At 48.7% G+C, this 24,979-nt stretch overlaps 1 protein-coding gene across 1 annotated transcript in view; it reads left to right on the plus strand.

The window, feature by feature from the left end:
- The window catches only part of LOC119386418 (replication protein A 14 kDa subunit), a 130,142-nt gene that overhangs the window by 66,441 nt on the left and 38,722 nt on the right, over nucleotides 1–24,979 (plus strand). Inside the window, exon 3 of the mRNA XM_037653726.2 lies at nucleotides 1,767–1,878. Coding sequence (XP_037509654.1) covers nucleotides 1,767–1,878 — 112 coding nt within the window. The remainder of the gene's footprint in view (nucleotides 1–1,766; nucleotides 1,879–24,979) is intronic.

The raw sequence follows: 24,979 nt of genomic DNA on the forward strand, positions 1-24,979 counted from the left end.
ATGGGAAAAAGCATTTTTCATTGCTATTTCAGCAACGGATTTCCCTGCATCCTGCCATGTTTGTTGGTAGGGAACCTCTTCCTAGATATATGATGTATTGATGGCATTTTGAAAGGACATACAGTCGCGCTCGATATGACTTGCAGCATGGGAGCGCGTGGCCTCACAAGCTTTAATATCACCCATGGCTTCCAGTATTCCTTATTTCCACAAGTATACGCTCTTCATCTAACCTGGGGATAATCCCAAATAAGAAAATATAATTTAGTTATAGAAATTCTGGCATGTTGGAGCCACGCACCGTTTTTGAACTCTTTTGAGTCCACGCGCTCCCGTGTTGCAAGTAATATTGAGACGGCTGTACATAATTTTCATGTTATTTACATGGGTGATCTGTAGCATGGCCTCTTAAAAAGAGGTCCATGCTGCAGTTGTTGCATTAAAGGGACAGACAACCGCTCAGAACACGCATTGAGATGATGGAAAGATTGTCTGTTGTATTGTCTAAGACGAAGCCTGCTTTTCTCTTGAAATGCGGATTTGTATTCACTCAAAATTGCTTTTCGCGGCAAAAAATAAAAGTGAAGATGCACTTGATGGCAATCGTGACCTTTTAATGGTGTACATTGTCTCTATATTAGTGTTAAAATGCAGTCCACTTTTTTATTATAATCATTTCTAACTTACAACGAGCAGATGTGCCTTCTTTTGTACTGAGCAGAACAGTGGCACTTTTGCTTGATATATGATCCAGTGCTAAATAGTGGCAGCATGCATGTTGTTAGCTGAGGGCCTAGCGGCACCTGCCGACGAGTTGCAGAAATACAAAGAGCGCCTCGTGGCCTCCGCAATTAGCTCCAGCAATGCTTTGCCGAAGCTAATCGCAGAGGCCACGAGCGCCTGGCTCGTGAGGTGGTAAAGGGACCTCACATGACAACAAGCATTCAGAAGACTTATTCTATCTGCTTTGTATACTCAGAAACGGTTGAAAATGTCAATATGAAGGTCGTTAACCACAGTTTCACTCATTCGTGTGAAAGCAGAACCTTGAGCATAATTAACAGTTTGTGAGGGGGGCTATCGGCACCGCTATCGCTTCACATTGCTGGAGGACGCCTTAGTACATTTTTAGAGGCATTTCAGATTGAAAAATACTGCTTGTAAAATAACCACATGCTTTTGCCGTCCACCGCTGCAGCTACAAACACTACGAAGGGTGAGTTTCCTGTTGCATTGTAAAAAACTGGGTCGAGAAAAATTGGTTGTTGGTCCCTTTGAAGGAGAGCCTTCTGGCCCATGGGCTCAAGGGTGTTGATGAGGCATTCTTACTATCTCCACATTCTGACATTTTAGTATTATGATCTCTTTTCATTCATTCAACACCCATAGAGTACTGCACATGTCACTGTCATAATTTTATACTATATATAATATTTTACCCTTCCATACAGCGCGCGTTTTTAGGCCACTGTACTGCCATATTGCATACTGCCATCGTAAATCATTGGTCACCGTAAATGCTACATTATCAGTCATGGCCACACCTGGCCCTTGTGCCATTAAAAGCCACATGTCGTCATCAACAGCAATAAAGGGCAGTGATGACACATGCAGTGTCATGGCACTTGACTGCGGTTAAATGACAGGCATAGCCGCTCCTCAAAAGAAATGAGATTGCTGGTCTGTGACTCTTCAAGGCTGCAGAAGTTCTCTTGTAGATACCCTGCGATACACAGGCAGTAATGCACTGTGCTTCGTTTTTGCAGATTCAAGAACCACTGGAGGGCATCATTGAAGTAGTTGGTGAAGTCACTGCTAAGTTGGCGATTGTCTGCGAAAGTTACGTGCTCTTTCCACCTGCAGTAACGGAAAACTTTGGTAAGCACCTGCGGCTTTGCAGGATGGTGTCTTTGAGTTTTGCTGATATGTTGTGACTGCTCCAGATAAATTACCAAAAATGTTTGGTAAGTTTTCAATGTTTGTACAGTTATGCAGCCACAGTTTGATGGGAGCAGAATTAAAAAATACCCATGTAAGAAGGTTTAAGTGCATGAAAAGTGGTCAAAGCTTGTAAAAACTTTCCTGCTAGGGCATATGTTATAATCACTTTGATGTTGACACGCAAAGCTGCAGAATTTAATTTCAGAATGCATTAGCAGCAGTGAGCCTGCACCTTATCACTGTACTTTGTAAAAATTTGTGTTTATTCAGTGTTCAAAGAAACCCTTGCGGTGTTTTTTTTAAAAAAAAAGGGCTGTAGACTCAAGAAATACTTTGTGCAATATGATGCAAAATCAATTAGCGTCTGGCTATAGAGGTACACCTGAAAGTTTTGCCACTCTGGAGAAAAGCGGCACCTTGCCTATGTAAAGAACAAGGCGGACTTTCCAAAGGAGGGCTGCCTTTTTATCCAAAGATACATTGCTTCATAGAGTGCAATCCTTGAACTTGACCAGGGAATGGCAGTAACAAAGCACAAAAAGCAAAGGAAGGTATTTCTGTGTATTTAATTATATGCAAAAATGCTCCAATAGCCGGGTGAATTCACGATTGTAAAAGGTTTGCTCTGGCTTAACACAACAAGTAATAAAGGGACACTAAAGGCAAATAATTCATGTCAGAGTGAAAGTTCAAGGTATGGCAACGTCTAAAACGGCAATATTATCAACAGCAGTGCTCTACTTACCGAGAAATTAAGCTAAATGTATCACATGATGAGCGCCACGAGCTGCACATTTTGAAAACGATCCCGATGACTTGAGAGAGTTTGACTACAATTAATCACTCGCAATCAAACTAGCTGCAATAAAAAAAGCACCTTCTGTGCATCAAGAGACGTAATAAAATGCTGCTTGTTTGTTTCTGTTTGATTCACGGAAAAAATAACCTCTTTGGCGATGCCACGGGGAACGACGCGCGTGGTTCAAAGGTTCCGTTTTTGCCGAACTGCGCTTCACCCGGCACCCTGCTTTGCTCACGTGGTCGCGTCTCAGTGGTAGTTTCGGTATCGCGTACTGTCGCGTGTGTATTGCGCGCTCGTGAAAGTCGCTCTGACAGAAAGTTCGCCAAAATGCCGCATGCATGTGATGTTGCCAGATGCCCGAATGGCGCACACCGCCAGTGCATGCCGCCGCGCAGTTAAGGTGGGCAACGTTGGGCATGGCAGCAGTGACGTGAGAAACACTGCTTTCAGGCGGGTGGTTTGAAATGCGCTAACGCGATGCGGACCACTAGAACGTCATTTTATTTCAAAATAAGCACTTCTTTGGCACAAAAGTAGCACTACGAGGTTTATGGACCATTATTTCAACAATCACCGTCGACTTAATATTTGCCTTTAGTGTCCCTTTAACAAAATAACACAGACATTTTGCCACCTCGGCAGGTGGCATCCTCAGTATACACTGGCAACAAAGGAGGTTGCCCAATGCACTATTCACATATGTCCTTGTGCCCAGGAGGGGGCTGCGGATGTTGTTGCAAGCCAAGGCGTTGCGATGGATGAACCACGATTCCAGTTTTCTTTTCCCCCACCTTCGTTCCCGAGCTTGCGTTGGTGCATTGTTTAAGTCGATATATTGCCCTGTCGTCCAGCAGTGTTGGAGGACTGCTTGTTGTGTTAAAGAGACACTAAAAGCAAATATTAAGTCGACGTTGATTGTTGAAATAGCGGTCCAGAAACCTCGTAGTGCTACTTTTGTGCCAAGGAAGTGCTTATTTTGAAATAAAATCACGTTTTAGTGGTGCGCGTCGCGTTAGTGCACTTCAAATCACCCGCCTGAAAGCAGTCTTTTCCACTTCACTGTTGCCGTGCCCAACGTTGCCCGCCCTTACTGCACGGTGGCGTGCACTGTGTGCGCCATTCGGGCATCTGGCAACATCATGTGCATGCGGCATTTTGTCGAACTTTCTGTCAGAGTGACTTTCACGAGCACGCAATACACACGCGGCAGTACGCGATACCGAAACTACCACTGAGACGCGACCGCATGAGTGAAGCAGAGCGCCGGGCGGAGCGCAGTTTGGCAAAAACGAAACCTTTGAACGACGCGCGCCGTTCCCCATGACGTCGCCAAAGAGGTTCTTTTATTTTATTTTATTACGTCTCTTGATGCACAGAAGTGGTGGAGTCCACTTCCGTGAGTTGTCGCATACCACCGCATTCCTCCTTTGTGTGCGTGCTGTGTGTGCTGTGCAAAGGCGCTGCGGACTGCTTGAATTTTCTACTTGTGTAGCAATGGCCAACGTCAAGAAGCGCCTTGACTTTGAGACGAAGTTGAAAGCCATACAGCGTGTTGAGGCGGGCGAAAAAAGTTCGGCGGTGGTGGTTGACATCGGGATACCACGGAGCACGCTGAGCACCTTGTTGAAGAGCAAGGCAGATATCAAGGCAAAGGCGGCAGAGCAGTGAACGTCAGGAGCCTGTCGTGTGTGCGCTTCTGCCCACAGGAAAGTAGAACAGGCACTTTATGCCTGGTTCATAGAAGTGCGTGCAAAGAACATTCCTGTAGATGGCCCAATGCTGATGGCTAAGGCCAAATGGTTTGCTGCTGCACTCGATGAAGACAATTTCGCCGACAACAACGGGTGGCTTCACCGATTTAAAGGGATCCTGAACAAAAATTTGAAAAATCTACGAAAACACTTACATTCTACTCGGACGACACGACTCTTCCTATAAACAGTGTTTATTTCACGTAATTTCAAGCAGTTGGCTGTATTTTTAGTGGATTGTGAGGGCGCGCGCCGGCTGCACGCCAGTGTGCTTGTCGACGGCCGTGACATCGAATGCTCCAGCAAGAGGGGGGGCAACTGGCACGCTCTTTCCTGCCCGGCCACTTCCCTTTCTCCACCTCTCCTCTCAAGAACCGAGGGTGGCTTGGGGTGGCTGGTGTGGCGCTGAGCCTAGTCCCCTTTTCCCAACATGGAGACAAAATAGCGCTTCTTCCTCAAAAACCACTACAACTACCGAGCGTATCGCGAGCGCGCAAAGATGCAAGGTGCGAGTGACAGTGGTTCCACGAGCAGTGATTGCGACTCCGAGTTCGACAGGCCTCCAAAACGGATGCGCCAAGTACAACCATATGCGTGTGACCCCTTCTGCTTCGTCAAGCGACAGCGAGGACAACGAGCCAGACGAGCCACCATCGCCCAACGTGGGTCGGCAGCCGGGACCAGCAATTTATACAGTGACTCATAGTCACTATCCTTGCAGTGTTCGGAGCACAAAAAGTCACGCTTTGAAGGCGCCCATGTTGGCTGCGATGGGCGCGCAGCGCGATTCCATATCCTTGGAAGCTCTGTCGGAAAGGCATGACAGGGCTTGTCGCTGCTTTTCGCACACCCTAGCGCAGAACAGTGGTGAGACATTCTGTGTTGCGCCAGGTGCTTCACCGTTCACATTACGTAGCAGCGCACAACACAAATGGCAGATTCGTAGACATGGGCGCAAGCTCTGCTTGAGAAAACAAATATACGGCCTGCCGGTTGAGAACACTCACGGAGAACACCTTCCCGACCTTGAAAACACGTTTGGGAGAGACGCGCGGCAGCGGGTGGTGGCTTGCGATGTCGATTGGTAAGCGATTTTGCAGCGAGCATGGTAGGCGAGTCAGTTTCGCGTCACTTCCTCTCTAGTTCGCGGCGCGGCCGCTAGACGCGCCAATTTCCAAAAAATGCATTAAATTCATTATTTTCTGCTAGTCTGTGGCTGAAATGAAGGTTGTTTCAACAAACTTCAGCACCCAATCTTTCAATTGGGCCATTTATCTCGTCGGCGAAAATTTTGTTCAGTATCCCTTTAAGCAACGCTACAACATCGTCGGCAAAACCATTTCTGGCGAAAGCAAAGCCATAGGCAGCCAGGACATCCAGCAGAATTATTAAATGGGACAACTAAACGGAACCTCTGTAGTAGGGCAAGTGCCGTTTCAAAGCTCAAAACACAAAATTAGGTTTTATATAGATTTTTCTATTAGGCACAGTTTAATAAAAGCTAGCAAACTTTGAGGGGGTGTGGCGGCCGTGAAAATTTCTTCGAGCAAAAATGTTTTGTTACAATGCTCCATGTGGTATAAGAAAGAGGCATAAATTTTAACTGGAAAATGTGCGATGTGAGAGCACCACACCTGGGACACTTGGCATGGAATGACCCAGATACTTTTTTTTCTTCTTGTGTAGTATGCTTCTAGCATCCTCGTTCGAGCACCTCCTTGCTTCTGCTAAGAATGGTGATATTGGCCAATTTTGCCTCTCGTGTGCACGCATTGCAATGCAGAGGCAAATGGGCTGAAATACAGTATAACCTCGTTACAACGGATCTGTTTACAACAGACATTCTGATATTACATGCCAATTTGCGGCGTTATGCCGACCTTCGCATTTGTTGCATTGATTGAGCTTCGTTTACAAGGGATTCTGGTACAACGGACATTTGGATATAATTGACTAAAATGTCTGGCCAGCAAGGTGGTCAAGACTCCTTTAGAGCGGACTTTTCTACCACGGACATAGCAAATTCAATAACTTCAGACTTCAAACATCGCTTAGCATACTTTTGGGACGGGAATACCGCGCTGTGGATATCGACGTACCGATTTAACAATGAAGGCCGCCGATCTCCACTCTGTCAATTATTAGCTATGCCTAGCTGTAGTGACAAAAAATCGGCACGCAGCATGCTTGGTGTTGTGTTTTGGGACGCTGACGCACTAAATTGCTAGCCGCTGCCACCGCTTCTCCGAGCGGTCGCTGCGCGGCGAGCTTGGCCGAGGGGTCCTCTGCCGATGCGCAAAGTGCCCATCCACGGTTCTGAGGAGCCAGTGGGCGATGTGATTCGTTGCTTGTGACGAAGGACATTGCGGCTTCTTCGCTTTCGCATGTCCGCTAGCAAGATCTTCTTCCCGCAAAGTTCGGATTTGTCTCATACATCGGCACCGTGAGCGGAGTTAGGCCTAGCCACGACATCGAGGAGGAAGCTCCGTTGCGATGTGCGTAGCCGCGGTGCCCGATGTTTCAGTGCACGTCATGCTCGATTTCGAGTACAAAGAGTTGTCCCGCGGTGGTCTTCGTCATAAGCTCCAAAGTGCGGATAAGAAGAACCTCAATAGCGGGTCCAACGAGTCAACGCTATTACAGTGGCACGTCTGCGATGTTCGCGATGAGTGCAGCGCGCTATCGTAATCTGATGATTGAGCTTCCACTTGCAGCTGCCAAACTAAAGCGTTCTAAATTATTGTCGACCCGTGAACACAGAACGAGTGCGAACGCGTCACTAAGTAGTGCAATTCGACAGCCACGACCTCGCGAGGCTCAAGCAGCAGACTACGATCCCAAAGTGAACATCACGGCACAAACAGTCAATCGGAGGCCTTGAATTGAACTTCAAATATGTGCTTTTTGTACGCTTGTTACTGAATGGAGAAGCTAGCTGACACGGAGAAATTGAACACAGAGAAATACACTTTACGACGAGCCCAAAATGGTGGCGCCCGCTTGCGCCATTGCCGAGCTATAATTTTGAAAAATGCTTGGTTTTCTTTTCTGAAAATACTTTGGAATCAGATAGAAAATGGGCTACAGAAACTGAAAATGCGATTTTCAAAAAATCGCATTTTTTTGGTCCCCTTTAGTACAGTGTTCTAGAAGTTTGTAGTGTGCTCACTGAGCGGCGGAGCGTGACGCACTTCATGTCGCCGCCGACAGGCGGTGTGGCTCGCAGCATCACCTGAAACTTTCCGGCGGGTTGCAGGGCGCGGCCAGCGCCAACGCGTGCGTTGCTGTTTTGCGCGCAAGAAAAAGTGAAAGTTACGGTGCGCAACTCACGGAAGTTCTTTTGATGCAAGTTTTCTGTGTGTTGTGAAATAAGTTACTGTCATTGTGACTGATTTACGGAGGGCGGGCGATGTTTTAAGCGGCTATTGCATAGATGAATGCTCCTCCACGCAGCCGCTGCAATAACAGCGTGTGTAGTTGGGGGCGTTAGTTTTTTTTAGTTTTAGTACCCCTGACCCCCCCCGTTTTACCAAAGCACAAGTATGGTTTTGTCGTCACCGCCCTCATGCATTTTCTTGCTTTTATTGTGGTTGCACTTGACTCTGCGGTCACTCCTAGCTTCGTTGGGTCCAGCTGTTTTCTGTTGTCAAACGCTGGCCCAGAAATTTCGCTGCACGTACGCTGCATGCTCTATGGGCACACTGCGCTTGCATAGGCGGCTCCACCAGCGTGGCGGCGTTCAACGCCAACGCGGCCGTTTCCGCGTCCCTGGGGTGATAGCCTTCCCTCCCTGACCACACGCGCGGCTGCTTGTGCAAGCTCATCTGAGTGCGTTCCTCTGCAACTGCTCTCATTTTCAGACCGCCGAAGGTTTGGAATAATTTTTGAGGGAAGTAAATATTGATAAAGGCAAGCTTCTGTACGAGAAAGGTCTTCTACAGTCGCGCTCAATATGACTTTCAACACGGGAGCGCGTGGCCTCACGAGTTTAATGATTGTGCACGGCTTCAACTTGATTCAATTCTGTAATTAATATTATTTTCTTATTTGGGAACATCCCCAGTGAGAGAACAGTGTTCAGTTTTAGAAATAAGGCCTAGCGGAAGGAATGCGAAATGCTTAAACTCGTGTTGCAAGTCATATTGAGCGCGACTGTACCTAGTGGTAAAGTACTTGTCTCTGAGGACGGAAGCGTGGTGACAAGTCGATGTGTGTCTCAAACGCGCATCAACGCTCCGTCGATGACTATGAAGTTGGGAGTAAGTAAGCATTTTTATCCAATGGTCTCGTTTTATTTCATTCTGTTTTGTTGTTTCGAAGCTTTCTCGAAACAGATGCGTCATTGACGCGACCTGCGACTGCAGAGCAGGCGTGCTAGTGCAAGCACGCTGCGGCAGTGGACGCGCGTATGTGCAGACATATAGAAAACTGATTTTAGCACGATGACTTTGTTATGTAAAGCTAACAAAAATAAGGACTAGAATTAAACAATGTCTTCGTGATACCGATTCCGCGTGAAAAAACACATATTGCCATTCGGAGACCATTATCATTGGGTGTATCACAATTAATGCAGGTTTGAAACAATGTTTCATTCCATGGGCGCCTCTCCCATTGAAAAAAACATAACACCCTGCACCGAATAAAATGAAAAAAAGTCACGACGAACAAGTTGTATCCAATGTTGACGTCTCTACTTCTCCCACTGAGCTTCGGGAAGCGGTGAAACCTTGTTCCAGGTAAATAGCTGCAGGTATTATGATAGCCCACAACGCAACAAACCTTGTTGCTGTGACGCTGAGCCATGGAACGAGCGCCAAAGAAGAAACTCTTCGCAAAACTGCGGAAAAACACGAAGGAGCTGGTACAAGCGCTGTCACCTGCCGCGGCGTGCGAAAGCAGCTATCACCCCAGGGACGCGCGCACCGCCGCTAGAGGCGTTCCCGTCAGCGCAGAGTTAGAAGCGCAGTGTGCCCACATGCACGACCGCCTGAGGCTGTAAAAAAGCGCGTCTCTCCCGTTCAGATACAGCGGCGGGCCGTCTTTGAGACAGTTGCGATTTGCGGATAGACACGGATGCCGATCCTTCAGAAAGATAAGTTCAGTAAAGCAGCACGCGTAGTGCCGACAAAGGTCCTTCAAACGAACGAACAGCATGAACATGCGCCGCAGGGCACACACAAATGGATCGAAACAGCAGCTTCAACTACTTGGGTCAGTTTAAAAAAAAGGAATAAAATGCTCGACCCCCTCACCCCCTCTTTTTTTTTGTGATCTTGTGTCATTGTGGTGGCCCTCTCCCCGCCACCAACCCCGCATTTGTATTCCTCCGCAACTACATCGTATCATCGTCGGAAACAGCGCGAGCACACGGGACTAGAAAGACAGACAGGACTTTGCACTGTGCCACAAGCCATGCCAACAAGCTCAAGTTGACACCCTCCTAAACTACATCGTAACCAGCCTAACCCCTACCGACCACAAGGGGACGTGCTTCACACCCCGCAAGTACTGCAAGAGTTTTCAGGAGAAACTGGCGGCAGTGCCCCTGGCGGGCGCTCAAGCTGTCGTCGCGAAGAGGGCCGCGGCGGCGCGGCGCAGGGATACGGCAGTGAGCCCACTTCCCCATTCTAGTACACTGTACCTTTAGAAATAAGACCATGTTTGTTATCCGTAATTTTCTCCGGTTATAACAGCCCCATTCAGTGTTTACATAAAAGTCTGTGGTAACAGTACTTGGATTTTACATACTCCCTTCACAACAGACCAAAATCCTTTTCACTATAAAGGTGTGTTGTAATGAGGTTATACTGTATTGTTCATGATTGAAATATCATGTTCCCTCGCTCGATTGTTAACACGTCGGCCAGTCTGGCTGATGTGAACCCTTCCACAGGAGAGCAGAATTTTGTAGATCACTCCCTGCGCACAGGTGATGTAGACCACTCACACGCTTCTTACCACACAGGGCAGGCATTGAAATCTGTGGCCACACAGCTTCCTTGGTGCGGAAAACACCAAAGGTACTTTGTACCTATTAGCCACTTTTTTAAGGTTGTGTGCAACCTTGTGGGCATACAGGACAGCTACTGGTCTTTTCTTGAATAGCTGGCATTCCTTCTCTTTCCCTTAAAATTTTTGAAGCAGGGATTCAGCTGCTGCTGCAACAACCGAGTGAGGATATCCAGCTGAATATAGCCGGCTGACCTGGTGGCCAAAGCTCTCCTGCATTCTGTGAGGGCCAGATTTAGCCAACGCACTTTCCAAACACATACCGTAAAAACCGGAATATAGGTCGAATATTTCTTCAGATAACAGCCCTAAAAGTCGACCCCCCGTCTTATATACCGGTCATTGGCATAAAAACTTTGCAAGTCTGGCCACTATGGGCAACTGAAGTCAACCGCCTCCATCGCTATCGCAATCATCGCCGTCACTTTGTTTACTACCAGCCTTGTGCCGTGGGTGATCTCATTTTGCGCTTTTGTTGTTGTCTTGTGAATCTATTTGGGTGCTTTTTTTTCTTGTTCTCGACTAATGGTCGATGACAGTTCACCGTAGCGTTATGAAAACAAGTGTTTAAGTTCGTGAAGGCACGAAGAAGTCCGGTCTGAAGTGTGTGAAAGGTGTGTTGGGATGCTAGCAAACGTGAGTGGGAGCCATGAATCACAAACAATAGCTGAAAGTTTATCTTTGCACGGGTGTTCTCGCTGCTCCAATCTCGCTGGATACTGTTTCTTTGTTGCTTCCTGCAATGCTGGCAGCTGTGGTACAGGCAGCGATAAGAAGAAAACTTTGTTTCGCTGCCAGACCGCAGCTTATCTAGAGCTGGCGACGAAGGTTGCACAGTTTAACCGGGACTCGTGATTGCTACCGGGGGCCTCAAAGTGTATCCAAATTAATGCCGTCAGGACAGTTGTGACGTTTTATGAGGATAATGCTTAAGCCCATCTTTTGGCTTTCTGCCATGTGGAACTTGTGTGTAAACACGCATGTAAACAATGGCATTTTCACTGTGCGCCATTTGAAATTGCGTTTGTTTCACGGTAAAGGTGCGTTCTTATACTTTAGCCGTTCCGTGTACCTTTTTTTTTTTCGATCTTCAGTAGTGGGGAGTTCGACCTATATTTTGGTCCGACCTATATTCCGGTTTTTATGGTAGGTCTCTTAACTACTTTGGATTGGACAGCATCAGGGGGCATCAGCTCTTAGCACAAATGGGGCCAGTAGGCCCAGCAGATATGCTTGTATGACAGAGTGAGGCCCAAGTCTAAAAACTGAACGTTGTCGTTATTAGGTAGCTCACGTGTGAAGGACAGTCCCTTCGCATGCTGTCGAAACTTTTTTAGGATTTCATGCACCATGTTGGTGGGTGCTATACACGGTTTAGCATTTAAAACTATCAAAAAAAGTCATCCACACACCTATTCACCCTGTGCACCTTTGCATTGTCAGGGGCCTGGGTCAACACTCTGTCAAGCCTCTAAAAACAAGTTGTGCAGTATGGGGCCAGTGCACGTCCCGTTCTGTTAAATATAAACCTGCCCATTGTACGTGACAAATCTTGAACATAGATAAAACCCTAATAGGGTCATGAAATTACCAACAGAAGTACTTGCAGTTCTCTCAAATGCATGAAGACCATTTTCTTGAATGTTTGTTTTTAATGCGTTGAGCATGTCCATGTGTGGCACCGCATAAAATAAATCTGCCACATCTACCGAGAGCGTATACTATCCCCCTTGAAAATAAAGCAAGAACTGGGTAACATCAGCTGAGTTACTTATAACAAAGGTATCTTCCACAGCAAGCACATTAAGTTGCCTTAACAGATAACCTACTCGCACGATTCTGCCACGAATCTCTTTCGCTCACAATGCACTGGAATGGCTTTTCAGGCTTGTGCGTATTCACGCTAAAAAATACCGATGACACACCTAGCTTAGCAGCATTAACAGCTTTAGATAGTATCATAAGGTGAAATTCTTTGCATAGCAACGTGGCCTTGGCTTTTACCTTGTTCAAGTGGATATTCATTAAAGTTTTTTTCTATGGAAACTGCTGCTTGTTCGCTGAAGGCCCTGGATGACATCACAACAAATCCTCCCTCCTTATCGGCTTGAGATTGTTCTGCTTGAAGAATGACGCAGTTGTGCACACTGAACAAGGCAGTCCACTTCTTGCAACAAGCCTCTTTTTCTGTCTTCCACCGAGCTCGCCACACACCCATTCAGTGCCAACAAAGCATGAACTTGAAGCCCCGGTGGTGTAGAAAACTTTAGTCCTTTCTCCAGCGTGCTAGGTATTCCTTCAGGCAAAGACACATCACCAAAAGTATGTAGTTGGGAAGGCTTTGCAGCTTCCCCCTTGCCGGCGCTGGGCAAATGGTTCAACGTACACTGCCACCAAAACTCGTGTCGTCTGATCTGCGGCCTTCCACGGATCTTAATGCCGTGTGTCCTTCGTAGTGGCCACAAGTCGCACGTAAAACCGAAAGAAATGGAGGCCCAGTGCACTGCACTAATATTTGTTATGCAAAGATCTATTCCTGTGCTTCAGCTTTTCATTAAAACCTCGGGTGTTGCCGATACTATCACTCTCACCGAACAGAACCATTTGCCCTCCTCTCAGTTTGACAAATGCACAACACCGAAACGATTGCACGCCACCATAGCAAAGGCGTTGTGGCCTAAAACCGCACGAAAGCAAGGTGACAACCTGAATTGCAGCACCGCTTCTGCTTTATAATGGCCATGTTTTCAGTTTTGCGACGTCGGGCATGCATATGTCCGAAGTGTCACCATTCTGCATTGGTTCAACATACTGCCATGCCTCATTAAAGTGGGGTGAGACTTCCTTTGGTAAAAAAATTCGATTTTCGGATTTTGCAATCATTTGATGCAGAATTTCTTTATCTTTCACAAAATTTATCACACTTGGGCACTCGCGGTTTCAAAAATAAGGTATCGACAGCCCCTTGATGATCCGAGCACATATATGCTGCCTACGCAAACGAAGAGCCAGAGCCTGGTTGAAGGCTGCGTTTGAAGGCTGCGGCCAGTGAGCAGGAAAGCTCACTGGCCGCACCCAGTGAGCTTTCCTGCTCAGCCAAAAAACAATCACACAAACAGTGTATTTTAAAAGGGTGTGAACTTGAGCTTGTTGGCTTGGCTTCATAGCAGGGAACAGCGCAGATACACGAGACAAGAGAGGCTGACAGGACTTGGTGCTGGCTAACAACACGAGCGTTTATTTCGTATGTGCACACGTATATACGCTTCTTGGGAAAAAGGAAATAAACAAAAGAGAGAGGGGGGGAAGTCAACGCATGCGTCCCAACTAGTCCATGACGGTGCTATGATCACGTGCGGAGATACTTACTTAATTTCCCTTTCGGTTAGTGCGATCGATGGTGTGCTTACACATGATGGTCCAATGGAATGAATTGCGAGTGCTTCATAGATTTCCCGGGCACGGCTATCACGATATCTGCGCAAGATGCGCATCTGATCAAAATTAGGACTGCAGCCACAGTCGGCACAGTGAATAGCCAGATTGCTTCCAGTACGCGCCTTGAGGTTGTTATTGTGTTCTCGCAGACGGTCGTTGATGCAGCGGCCCGTCTGCCCAACGTAAAGCCCTCCGCAGGACGTAGGTACCTCGTAGATCACTTCGGTCTTGCAAGGCACAAATTGTGTTGCATGATGCTGCTTGCAAGTGGAAGGACTTTGGCGAGGGGCATTCACCTTCCTGCACAATGAGCCCAGCTTTATCGGTGCCGAAAACACCACTCTTACGTTTGCACATGCAGCTGCCTTCTTGATTTTGTGCAAAACGCCATGCAGGTATGGGATGACCGCCACCCTTGCCCTGTCCTCTTCAGCACGAGGTCGAACCGTCTTACGGTGCTCCTTCTGGAGGGCTTCTGCGAGCCCCGACAGGAATTGGTCAGAGAAGCCAGCCTTCTTCAACCTGCAGATTTGATTAGTAAAGCTGGAAGCAATTACATGTGGGCAAGACCTAACTAGCGCATTTTTCATAGCAGAGATGGCGATAGCCCGTTTGACCAACTTAGGATGATGCGATGAAAATGGAAGGAGGTCCTTTTTTGAACGGGGTGAATACTCCCAGCAAGTGTGCTCGGCACCGAAGGCTATCTTGAGGTCTAGGAAGCATATTCTTCCCCCCTTGGGTAGTTCCCTCGTGAATGAAAGTCCGGGAAAGTTCGCACAAAAGCACTAAAAAATTTTGTCGACCTTTCGGAAGTATCTAGCTTCCTGGAAAGTTCATGTCCTCCGGGTGTGCAAGCCTTTTCGATCGATATCAAGGATCTGTATTACTCCTTTCCCCAAGCCGCCCTAGCCGCGTCTGTACAAGACGGCATAGAAAGACACGCAGCCACACGTTTCCAGAATGCTGTAGGAACCAGCATTTCCAGGTTTATGGATTTGCTTTCCTTCTACCTCAGCTCGACTGTTGTCCGTCAAGACGAGCACCTATATGTCCAGAAAGACGGTGTTTGCATAGGGTCATGGATCGCCCCGGTTCTAAGCGACCTACTTCTGGCCCGGTATGACAGGCAACTGCAAGAATCCTCCGACGCGACCACATGGGTGAAGATCTTTCGGTATGTCGACGACTTTTTGATTTTTTATTGTGCAAACTCTACCGAGAGCCGCAGAAAGGTCGACAAGATTTTTTAGTGCTTTTGTGCGAACTTGCCCGGACTTTCATTCACGAGGTAATTACCCGAGGGGGGAGAAATACGCTTCCTAGACCTCAAGATAGCCTTTGGTGCAGAGCACACCTGCTGGGAGTATTCACCCCGTTCAAAAAAGGACCTCCTTCCATTTTCATCGCACCATTCTAAGTTGGTCAAACGGGCTATCGCCATCTCTGCTATGAAAAATGCGCTAGTTAGGTCTTGCCCACATGTAATTGCTTCCAGCTTCACTAATCAAGTCTGCAGGTTGAAGAAGGCTGGCTTCTCTGACCAATTCCTGTTGGGGCTGGCAGAAGCCCTCCTGAAAAAGCACCGTAAGATGATTCGACCTCGTGCTGAAGAGGACAGGGCAAGGGTGGCGGTCATCCCATACCTGCATGGCGTTTTGCACAAAATCAAGAAGGCAGCTGCATGTGCAAACGTAAGAGTGGTGTTTTCGGCACCGATAAAGCTGGGCTCATTGTGCAGGAAGGTGAATGGCCCTCGCCAAAGTCCTTCCACTTGCAAGCAGCATCATGCAACACAATTTGTGCCTTGCAAGACCGAAGTGATCTACGAGGTACCTACGTCCTGCGGAGGGCTTTACGTTGGGCAGACGGGCCGCTGCATCAACGACCGTCTGCGAGAACACAATAACAACCTCAAGGCGCGTACTGGAAGCAATCTGGCTATTCACTGTGCCGACTGTGGCTGCAGTCCTAATTTTGATCAGATGCGCATCTTGCGCAGATATCGTGATAGCCGTGCCCGGGAAATCTATGAAGCACTCGCAATTCATTCCATTGGACCATCATGTGTAAGCACACCATCGATCGCACTAACCGACAAGGAAATTAAGTATCTCCGCACGTGATCATAGCACCGTCATGGACTAGTTGGGACGCATGCGTTGACTTCCCTCCCTCTCTTTTTTGTTTATTTCCTTTTCCCAAGAAACGTATATATGTGTGCACATACGAAATAAACGCTCGTGTTGTTAGCCAGCGCCTAGTCCTGTCAGTCTCTCTTGTCTCGTGTATCTGCGCTGTTCCCTGCTGTGAAACAGTGTACCTTCCCCCTCTGCTTGCTGTCAGCAAGAGGAAGGGGAATTCGCACGACACTCTCTTTTGGTAAACCCACACGCGTTGACAGTTACTGCCGGCGGACGTTAGCCGATATCCCACTGCAGAACAGCTGCGTCCGCCTGATCGTCTTGAGAATCCGCCGCGGCGGTACGCTTCCCCGAAACCATCTTTCCAGCCACTTCTCCTGATGACACCCTGTGGCGTCAGCGCCATGTATCCGCATCTGCTGCAACCTAACAGCTCGAAAACATAGCGAACAGTAGCCCGCTCACACATGCTGAAACTCAAGCGCGAGACAGACGGTACAATTTTCCGTGCAATGCGACTGCTGACGTGGCGGTGCGGCAGCCAGAATGGTGGCTGTCCGATGCTATGAAAGCTCACCATTCCGGTTGCCCCACCGCCGCGTCGGACGTCGCATCGCATGGAACATCGTACCGTCTGTCACGGCCTTCACTGTACCTATTTAAAAAGAACTAATAATACAAAAATGAAAAAAAAAACACTGAGCGCAAGCTCAAACTGATTTTGAGCTCCAGTGCAACATGCGTCTACATTTAAAATACCTCGGAAATTTTATAGCCATAGCTTTTATTACCATTGCTGTATAGTGAACTTCAATAACATTCTGAAACTCACTTTCAAAGTGTCACCCCACCTTTGCTTTTAAGTGCAAAGATGGTAAAGAATTTCTAAAGGAGCAGATATTAGAGGGAAACAGTGTTGTGGAAATTGCAGTGGAAAGTCGAGTTCTTTCTAAAAAAATGCACCACTGCTGACCAGCTTTACAACAAAAGCTTCTAGGTTGCCTCTCCATGAAGGCTTCAAACAAACAAGCCGTATACTATATCAGTCAGCACTGCTTTGCGATGCGAACATCTCATTTAGTGCAGAAAACCTGCGTAAGGCTGGTCTGCTTTGCACTTCGACCTCAGCTGCTTCACGCATTGCATGGGTTGTACGCTCCAGTTGCTGCCAGGACGCACCAGGCAATCCCTGCGGCTGCACCATTGAGTTACGCCGAAGCCGCCGCTAGATCTCCGTCCTTCGAAGTGGGTGTGCCGGCTTTGTATGCTGCCGTCATCCCTAGGCGCCCTGACTGCAACCCACCATGCAGTCATTTCAGCAGCCGCCCCGTCAATCGCATCCTGCGACATGGGCGGGACCTGCCCCGGCGAACCGATGGCGCACACCCGACAATCGGCCCATCTGCTTTGCATGCAGTTATGCCGGTCACATGGCATGCTACTGCCATCGCGTGCAGCCGCCTCGAGTCGTGTCACCCGCCACCAGCCAGTCCAGCCGTGCATTCTACGACCCGCCTATGTCACCGACGTCACGCCCAGCTCCGTCCACTCGCCGCTCTCCGTCTCCACGACGTCGCTCGCTGTCACCAATGCTGCCACGTTCTGTCGCACGAGAGCAGGAAAACTAGTCGTCGCAGTCCACGAGGCAAGGGCTGCGACGCTATCGAACTGTAAAAGCCCTCAGTGAAGTCCATCGAATGTCATAGACGTGTTTGTGGACGGTGTTGGTGCATCTGCCCTTATCGACACTGGAGCCGCCGTATCCGTTATGGACGCAAAACTTAGCCGCTTACTTCGAAAAGTGACGACGCCACTTTCTGGGATGTCCCTCCGTACCGCCAGCTCCCAGTATTAGGCCTACAGCAGTATGCACTGCTCGCGTCGTCATTCAGGACGTTCTGTACGACGTCGAGTTCATCACAATTGCTGCATGCTCCCACGACGTCATCCTGGGATGGGATTTTCTCTCCCGCCACGACGCCATAATTCACTGCGCACCAGCCGCCATCGAACTCTCACCGTTCTCACATTTGACGCCGGCAGACAGTCAATCGGCCTTCACCAAGATCCTCGTCAAAGACGATACCAAAGTTCCTCCAAACTCGTCGACGGCTGTGCCAGTTTACTGCGCCGGTCTCTGCGACACCATTGCACTCCTTTCGCCATCTGACCGCGTTTGCACTAGGAAAGGGTTACTGGTACCTTTCGCGACCGTGCAAGTCACTCAGGGTAGCACCGCTATTTTTCTTACCAACCCATCCCCGCACATTGTTACGTTGGTGCGAGGGGAATGTCTCGGCAGAGTGGAGGCCCTCGAAGACGCACAAGTTCTGGACGCATCCGATCACTCACACTGCACCAGTTCCCATACCATCAGTGCTGTTTCCACACCTGATTCATCACCCGCAGATGTACTTGGTCCCTCCATGGCCGACAACCTTACGTCGGTCCAGCGTTCCCAGCTTCTGTGCCTGTTGGAAGAATTTCGTTCTTCTTTCGATGTCGGGCAAACTTCTCTCGGCCGCATGTCCGCTGTTACACATCGCATCGACACTGGCGCCCAACCACCACTGCGGCAACGTCCATATCACGTGTCTCCCACAGAACGTCGGGTAATTAATGAGCAAGTGGACGATATGCTTCGACGCGACGTTATTCGACTCTCGGACAGCCGATGGGCGTCTCCTGTTCTCGTTGCCAAGAAGGACGGTTCTGTGCGGTTCTGTGTGGACTACCGAAGGCTCAACACGATCACTCGGAAGGATGTTTATCCGCTGCCGCGAATCGACGACGCGATTGACAGCCTCCAAGGAGCAGAATACTTTTCATCTCTCGATTTGCGCTCGGGGTACTGGCAAGTACCCATGGCTGATGACGCTCGACCGAAGACAGCCTTTGTCACGCCCGACGGCTTGTAAGAGTTCAACGTCATGCCGTTTGGTCTGTGCAATGCGCCCGCGACCTTCGAGCGCATGACGGACACCGTCCTGCGCAACTTGAAATGGCACACATGCTTGTGTTACCTGGACGACGTCGTCCTTTTCGCTCCGGACTTCTCCACGCATCTTCAACGTCTGCGGCATGTTTTAACGCGTTTGAGCAACGCCGGCCTCCAACTGAATCTGAAGAAGTGCCAATTTGCAGCACGGCAGCTGACAATCTTAGGCTACGTCATGTCCAAGGACGGAATCCTTCCCAATCCGGCCAAGCTTCTGGCGGTGGCCGAATTTCCCAAACCTACGTCCGTAAAAGAACTGCGCAGTTTCGTAGGACTGTGCTCATATTTTCGACGTTTCATACGCAACTTTGCCACCATCACATCGCCGCTGACGAAGCTCCTTGGGAGTAACGGGCCCCTACATTCGTGGTCGCCCGAATGCGACGACGCGTTCGCAAAGCTCCGTCGTTTGTTGACGTCTCCCATACTACGCCACTACGACGCTACGGCCCCAATGGAGGTACACACGGACACCAGCGGTGTAGGCCTCGGCGCTGTTCTTGCGCAGCGCAAACCAGGGTTCCCCGAATATGTCGTAGCATACGCAAGTCGTACCCTTACTAGAGCCGAGACCAATTACACCGTCATGGAAAAGGAACGCCTGGCGATCATCTGGGCCCTTACAAAATTCCGACCTTATTTGTATGGTCGCCCATTTGATGTCACCGATCATCATGCACTATACTGGCTGTCGTCATTGAAGGATCCCTCGGGCAGTCTCGCCCGCTGGGCACTTCGCCTGCTAGACTACGACATCCGCGTGCTGTACCGCAACGGACGTCAGCATGCTGACGCCGACGCCCTGTCGCGCTCCCCCTTGCCTGACGACAATGCCTCCTGCTCAGTTTCTCACATTGCTGTTTCTTCCATCGACGTTCACACCATCGCCACCGAGCAGCGCAAGGATAAACGGATCGCCTCGCTGATAGACTTGCTCACTGATCCGTCGGCAACCCCAACCACTCGCGCGTTGCGTCGTCAAGCCCACCATTTCGCCATTCGTGACGACCTACTGCACCGACGCAATTACAACGCCGATGGCCGCCAGTGGCTACTTGTGATACCCCGAAGTCTGCGTGCTGAAATATGCGAGTCGTTCCACTCTGATCCGCAATGCGCGCACTCTGTGGTATCCAAAACTTACCACCGCATTCGACAACGATACTTCTGGCGAGGGATGTACCGCTACGTGCAGAAGTTCGTCCGCTCCTGCCTCGATTGCCAACGCCGAAAACCTTCAACGCACGTGTCACCAGTCGGTCTACAACCATTACCTTGCCCTAACCATCCGTTTGGGCGCGTGGGCATCGATTTGTATGGACCACTTCCTCTGACGTCGGCTGGTAACCGTTGGCCCATTGTCGCCGGTTTACCATCTAACGCGATACGCCGAAACCGCTGCCGTCCCAGCGGCTACAGCGCGCGATGTTGCCTCCTTTCTGCTACACCGGTTAATGCTGCGTCACGGTCCACCCCAGGAGCTTCTCAGCGATCGAGGTCGTGTCTTCTTGTCGGAAGTCGTCGAAGCCATTCTCAAAGAGTGCCATGCTGTTCACCGCAAAACTACTTACCACCTGCAGATGAATGGCCTAACCGAACGCTTTAACCGCACGCTGCGCGACATGCTGTCAATGTACGTCGCCGCCGATCACACAAATTGGGATGCCATTCTGCCCTTCGTCACCTACGCCTATAATACCGCCCCTCAGAGCACTACTGGTTTTTCACCCTTTTTCCTGTTGTACGGAAGGCACCCGTCGCACACCGTTGACACGATACTACCCTACAAGCCGGATTCATCTGATTGTGCGCCTATTTCTGACACAGCCAGGCTTGCTGAAGAGTGTCGCGAGCTTGCAAAGACCTTTACAACGCACGAACAAGAGCGGCAGAAGAGCCTTCACGGTGGCACCACCACTTTTGAGGCCACGTTCGTGTCGGAGCGCTGGTATGGCTCTCGGTCCCTACCACTGCAACTGGCCTCCCTTCAAAACAACTGCCGAAATACGAAGGCCTCTACCGGGTCGTCGAGCACACATCCCCGGTCAACTGCCTGATCGAACCCATCGAACCAGCTTCGGAAATGCGCCGTCGAAGGCGCGACATAGTTAACATGGAGCGCCTCAAGGCCTACTATGACCCACTCATAGTGACGAGCTGTTAGGTCGCTGGACGGCTCCCTTTTCGTACCCGGGGTAATTGTGGCGAAGCAGTTGGTACTGTTTAACGGTTGCGCTCTCCAGCGGCTCCTAGTGGGTCGTCCTCTTCTAAACGCCGCTCGTGCTTGGAACCCGTGCTTTTGCCTCGACTATCGCCATAGCGCATTGTCGCCGAGTGCCGCCCAATAAACACCTTAACAATATATATATATATATATATATATATATATATATATATATATATATATACTTTGGGTATGAAGATCGATGGGTCCGGTACGATAGATGAGATAGATGAGTGAGAAGGACTCACGTACGAAATGTAGTTTTATTAACGTTTCGGCTGGTGGGCCAGCCTTCGTCAAGGCTGGCTCACCAGCCGAAACGTTAATAAAACTACATTTCGTACGTGAGTGCTTCTTCTCACTCATTTCTATATATATATATATATATATATATATATATATATATATAATTATACAGTAAAACCTCGGTGATACGATCACGGCTCGTACGAATTTCGGGGTCATACGAATTTATCTGTGGTCCCGGCCAACGCCCATTAGCCTGCAGTGTATTGGAGTACGGTTGTTGCGAACCGATTTGCACCCCGCGACGTTTGATACGAACGTACGCTAGCGCACATGTACGAACAGGTGCTGCCCGCGCGGTCGCTGAAGACGCGGCAGTCACGCGCGGCCGCGGGTATGCGCGCTGCACGACCATCAACAGTGCCTCATTGCCTCCCAGATAGTGCGCGCGAATCTTATAGGCCTTTAGTCGCCTTCGCGTTTAGATTACAGATGACGTTGACGTCGCGCTTTTTTTTTCCCGATGCGTTGACGTGTGCTTCTATGCTCGAGGCAGCAGTAACACGTGCCTGCCACGTCGATGCAAGCTATGTCCTCGCAATCAGACGTTCTATATGAAACAAGACTGAAACTTAGGCTGCGGGTCCGTCATGAAGTCCCATTAAAGGTGGACGAAGACCCCAAGAGACGAAGCGGACGGTCTGGGCGAAGGAGCTTGGCGTCTATCTGTCGTGTGCAAAGCGCTTCTTAAGTAACTTTCGCCGCAGTACTCTGGTGTCATGCAGAAAAGCGTCGTAAGATTAGGAACGGGCTACTAGCGGTCACAGGGCACAATTAACATATCCGGTCTAGTTCATTAATTACACACGCGCGCATGCACTGTACATTTACGAGTACAAAAATGATCGTTGGCGTCTAAAAGCTTTACTGGCAATCATTCAGAGCTGTTCACGACGTCGCTGCGGCCCTGGGAAACACTGAATCAAAACGTATGCCAACTTTCGTTTGTCGCATACTAATTTTTCATGTTTTCTGGTGTTACGAATTTCGGATCATACGTATATTTTTGGTAACCCTGCGAGATTCGTATCACCGAGGTTTTACTGTATATATTGTCATGGCGATGAGCAGCGGCCTAGCTTGGGTCCTCGTGCTTGACCAGCACGAGGAAGAGAAAGAGGTAGTCGGAATAGAACAGCCGGCCTGCAGCAAGGTCGCATGTTATTAAAGTAATTGAAAGAGTATTGTACAATAGGATAAACAAATTTATAGCAGCTAACTCAATTCTGAGCCTGTTAGGTTTCGCCGCTCATAAGTCGATCGTGCGGAAGAGACGGCGCGGCACTGTACGTCGTACAAAGCTTCTTTCTCGGCTCTCTCGGCATGGTCTTTGACTGTGCAATTATCAACGAAAGCAAACTGGAGGGAGCAGCTCGCTCCCACGATGCCCCCAGGGGTTCCAGGTACGCGACCGTTCTCAGAGGTCGGCAGCCCGATTGTGTGGGAAAATGAGGAGGACAAACATCCCCTGCTCTATGCCGCCGCCCAAGGCGACAGTATGCGTGACCCCAACAACGACCGGCATGTGCTTTCGGCGCCGACGGTAAAGCACGGTGGAGTCGCAACAATGCACGGTCCCAATGCGTGGGAGGCAGGGACACGCATACGCCTTTTCTTTCCCGGAACCGTTTAACGTCTCGCTCCGCGGGTTCAACTCGATGTGTATGGGAAAATGGCGTGAATGCACCAGGGCTAAGATACAGGTGTTTCGACCGTGAGAATCCCTGAGAGCGTGGGATAAGGAGAGAGAGAGCCATGATGGGAAAGAGTGCCAAAACGCCTGTCTGCACTGTAAAGACACTGCTGTCGAGATTAGGGACAGCCCAGTAGGGAGTGGCTTAATCTGAGAATGAACGGATTGGATAAGGGAATGTCGAGGTGGACCAGCAGTGGCCACCTCCCCTTTTTCTTTGTTACCGCAAGGTACTTAAGACTGGACGGAATTCGTTTCCCTTCAGTCTAGGCTGTAATCACTTAGCTGATCGATCAGTAAGACTCCGTACGATGCAACTTTCGTCTGGGCCGTAACCACTCGGTGGTCGAACAGTGAGACTCGGTTCTTCGTATGTAATAACAGTGTTCTAGGCTCTAACTTAAGAAAAGAGTAAGATGCTGTTGATGTCTATGTTATCATCAGTGTGCTTCGGCAAGATGTACATATGACTGTAAATATTTCGCTGCAATATACCATGTCAGATAGGCTTTAGACCAGGATATTCTATATGGTTTGCACATGTAGATTTAGAGGGACGGATTAAGCTTGCTCGGCACAGGCGGCAATATTCAGCATTGGTAACTTTAGATTTGGCTAAGGCATACGACAGTGTAGAGCATGCTACCTTGCTCAACTGTCTAAAAAATTTGAACTTCCCGCAATATATTAATTGGCTGTATGAGTTTTTAAAGGATAGAAAATTTTACTGTTCCCAGCGTGGCTTATCTTCCCCAAAATATAGTCAGTCCAGAGGAGTCCCTCAAGGTTCCGTTCTTTCTCCTGTTTTATTTAATGTTCTGTTAATTTCAGTTCCTATGAAGACTAACGTTCATCTGTATGTATGTGGAGATGACATCGCGTATTTCTCTTCTGCGTGTGATATTCAGTCATTGCATGCTACACTACAATTATATTTAGGAACTTTAGAGTTATGGTTTGAACAGATACGAATGACACTAAACGTCAGCAAATGTTCCGTTATTGTTTTTCCTTTGAATGCTCCGTTTAGCATTTCACTTCAGTACCGTCAAGAAATAATTCCCCAAAAAGACTGCGTTAAGTATTTGGGGGTGTTTTATGACGAAAAACTAACTTGGCTACATCACATTGAGCATATTAAATCGAAGGCAACTCGCTATTTTGGAATGATTCGTAAACTTGGTCGTCACCCCCCTGGGTTACGCAGGGACAATCTCATTATGATTTACCGTATGTATGTTCGCCCGATTCTAGAATTTGGTTGCGTTTTATTCTCTGGGGGGCCAGCATACAAAATAATCCCCTGGTTCTTTCATAGCGCGAGGCTCTTCGTAGTTGTCTAGGGGTTCCGAAATTTACAGCGAACAGTGTTCTATATCAAGAAGCCCGAGTACCTACTCTGACTTGCAGATTCCGCATTCTTACAGTCAAAACGTATTTAAAAATTTACGCATCTTCTCTAAGACGTTTACAGTTTCTATTCATTTCTGAATCGAGATCATTTTTTAATGGGCCATGGTCTCGGATACATAAGCATCAAGTTTTGTTTGTGCAAGATCAGCTAGATCCTTTAAAGGTGAATATACGCAACATTGTTTCAAATGATTACTCATTGGCTAAGACAAAAATTGAATTCGATGTTATATTCCCATCCAATTCTAAATTTCTTC

This window comes from Rhipicephalus sanguineus, chromosome 3 (assembly GCF_013339695.2).
Source record: "Rhipicephalus sanguineus isolate Rsan-2018 chromosome 3, BIME_Rsan_1.4, whole genome shotgun sequence".
Lineage (NCBI taxonomy): Eukaryota > Metazoa > Arthropoda > Arachnida > Ixodida > Ixodidae > Rhipicephalus > Rhipicephalus sanguineus.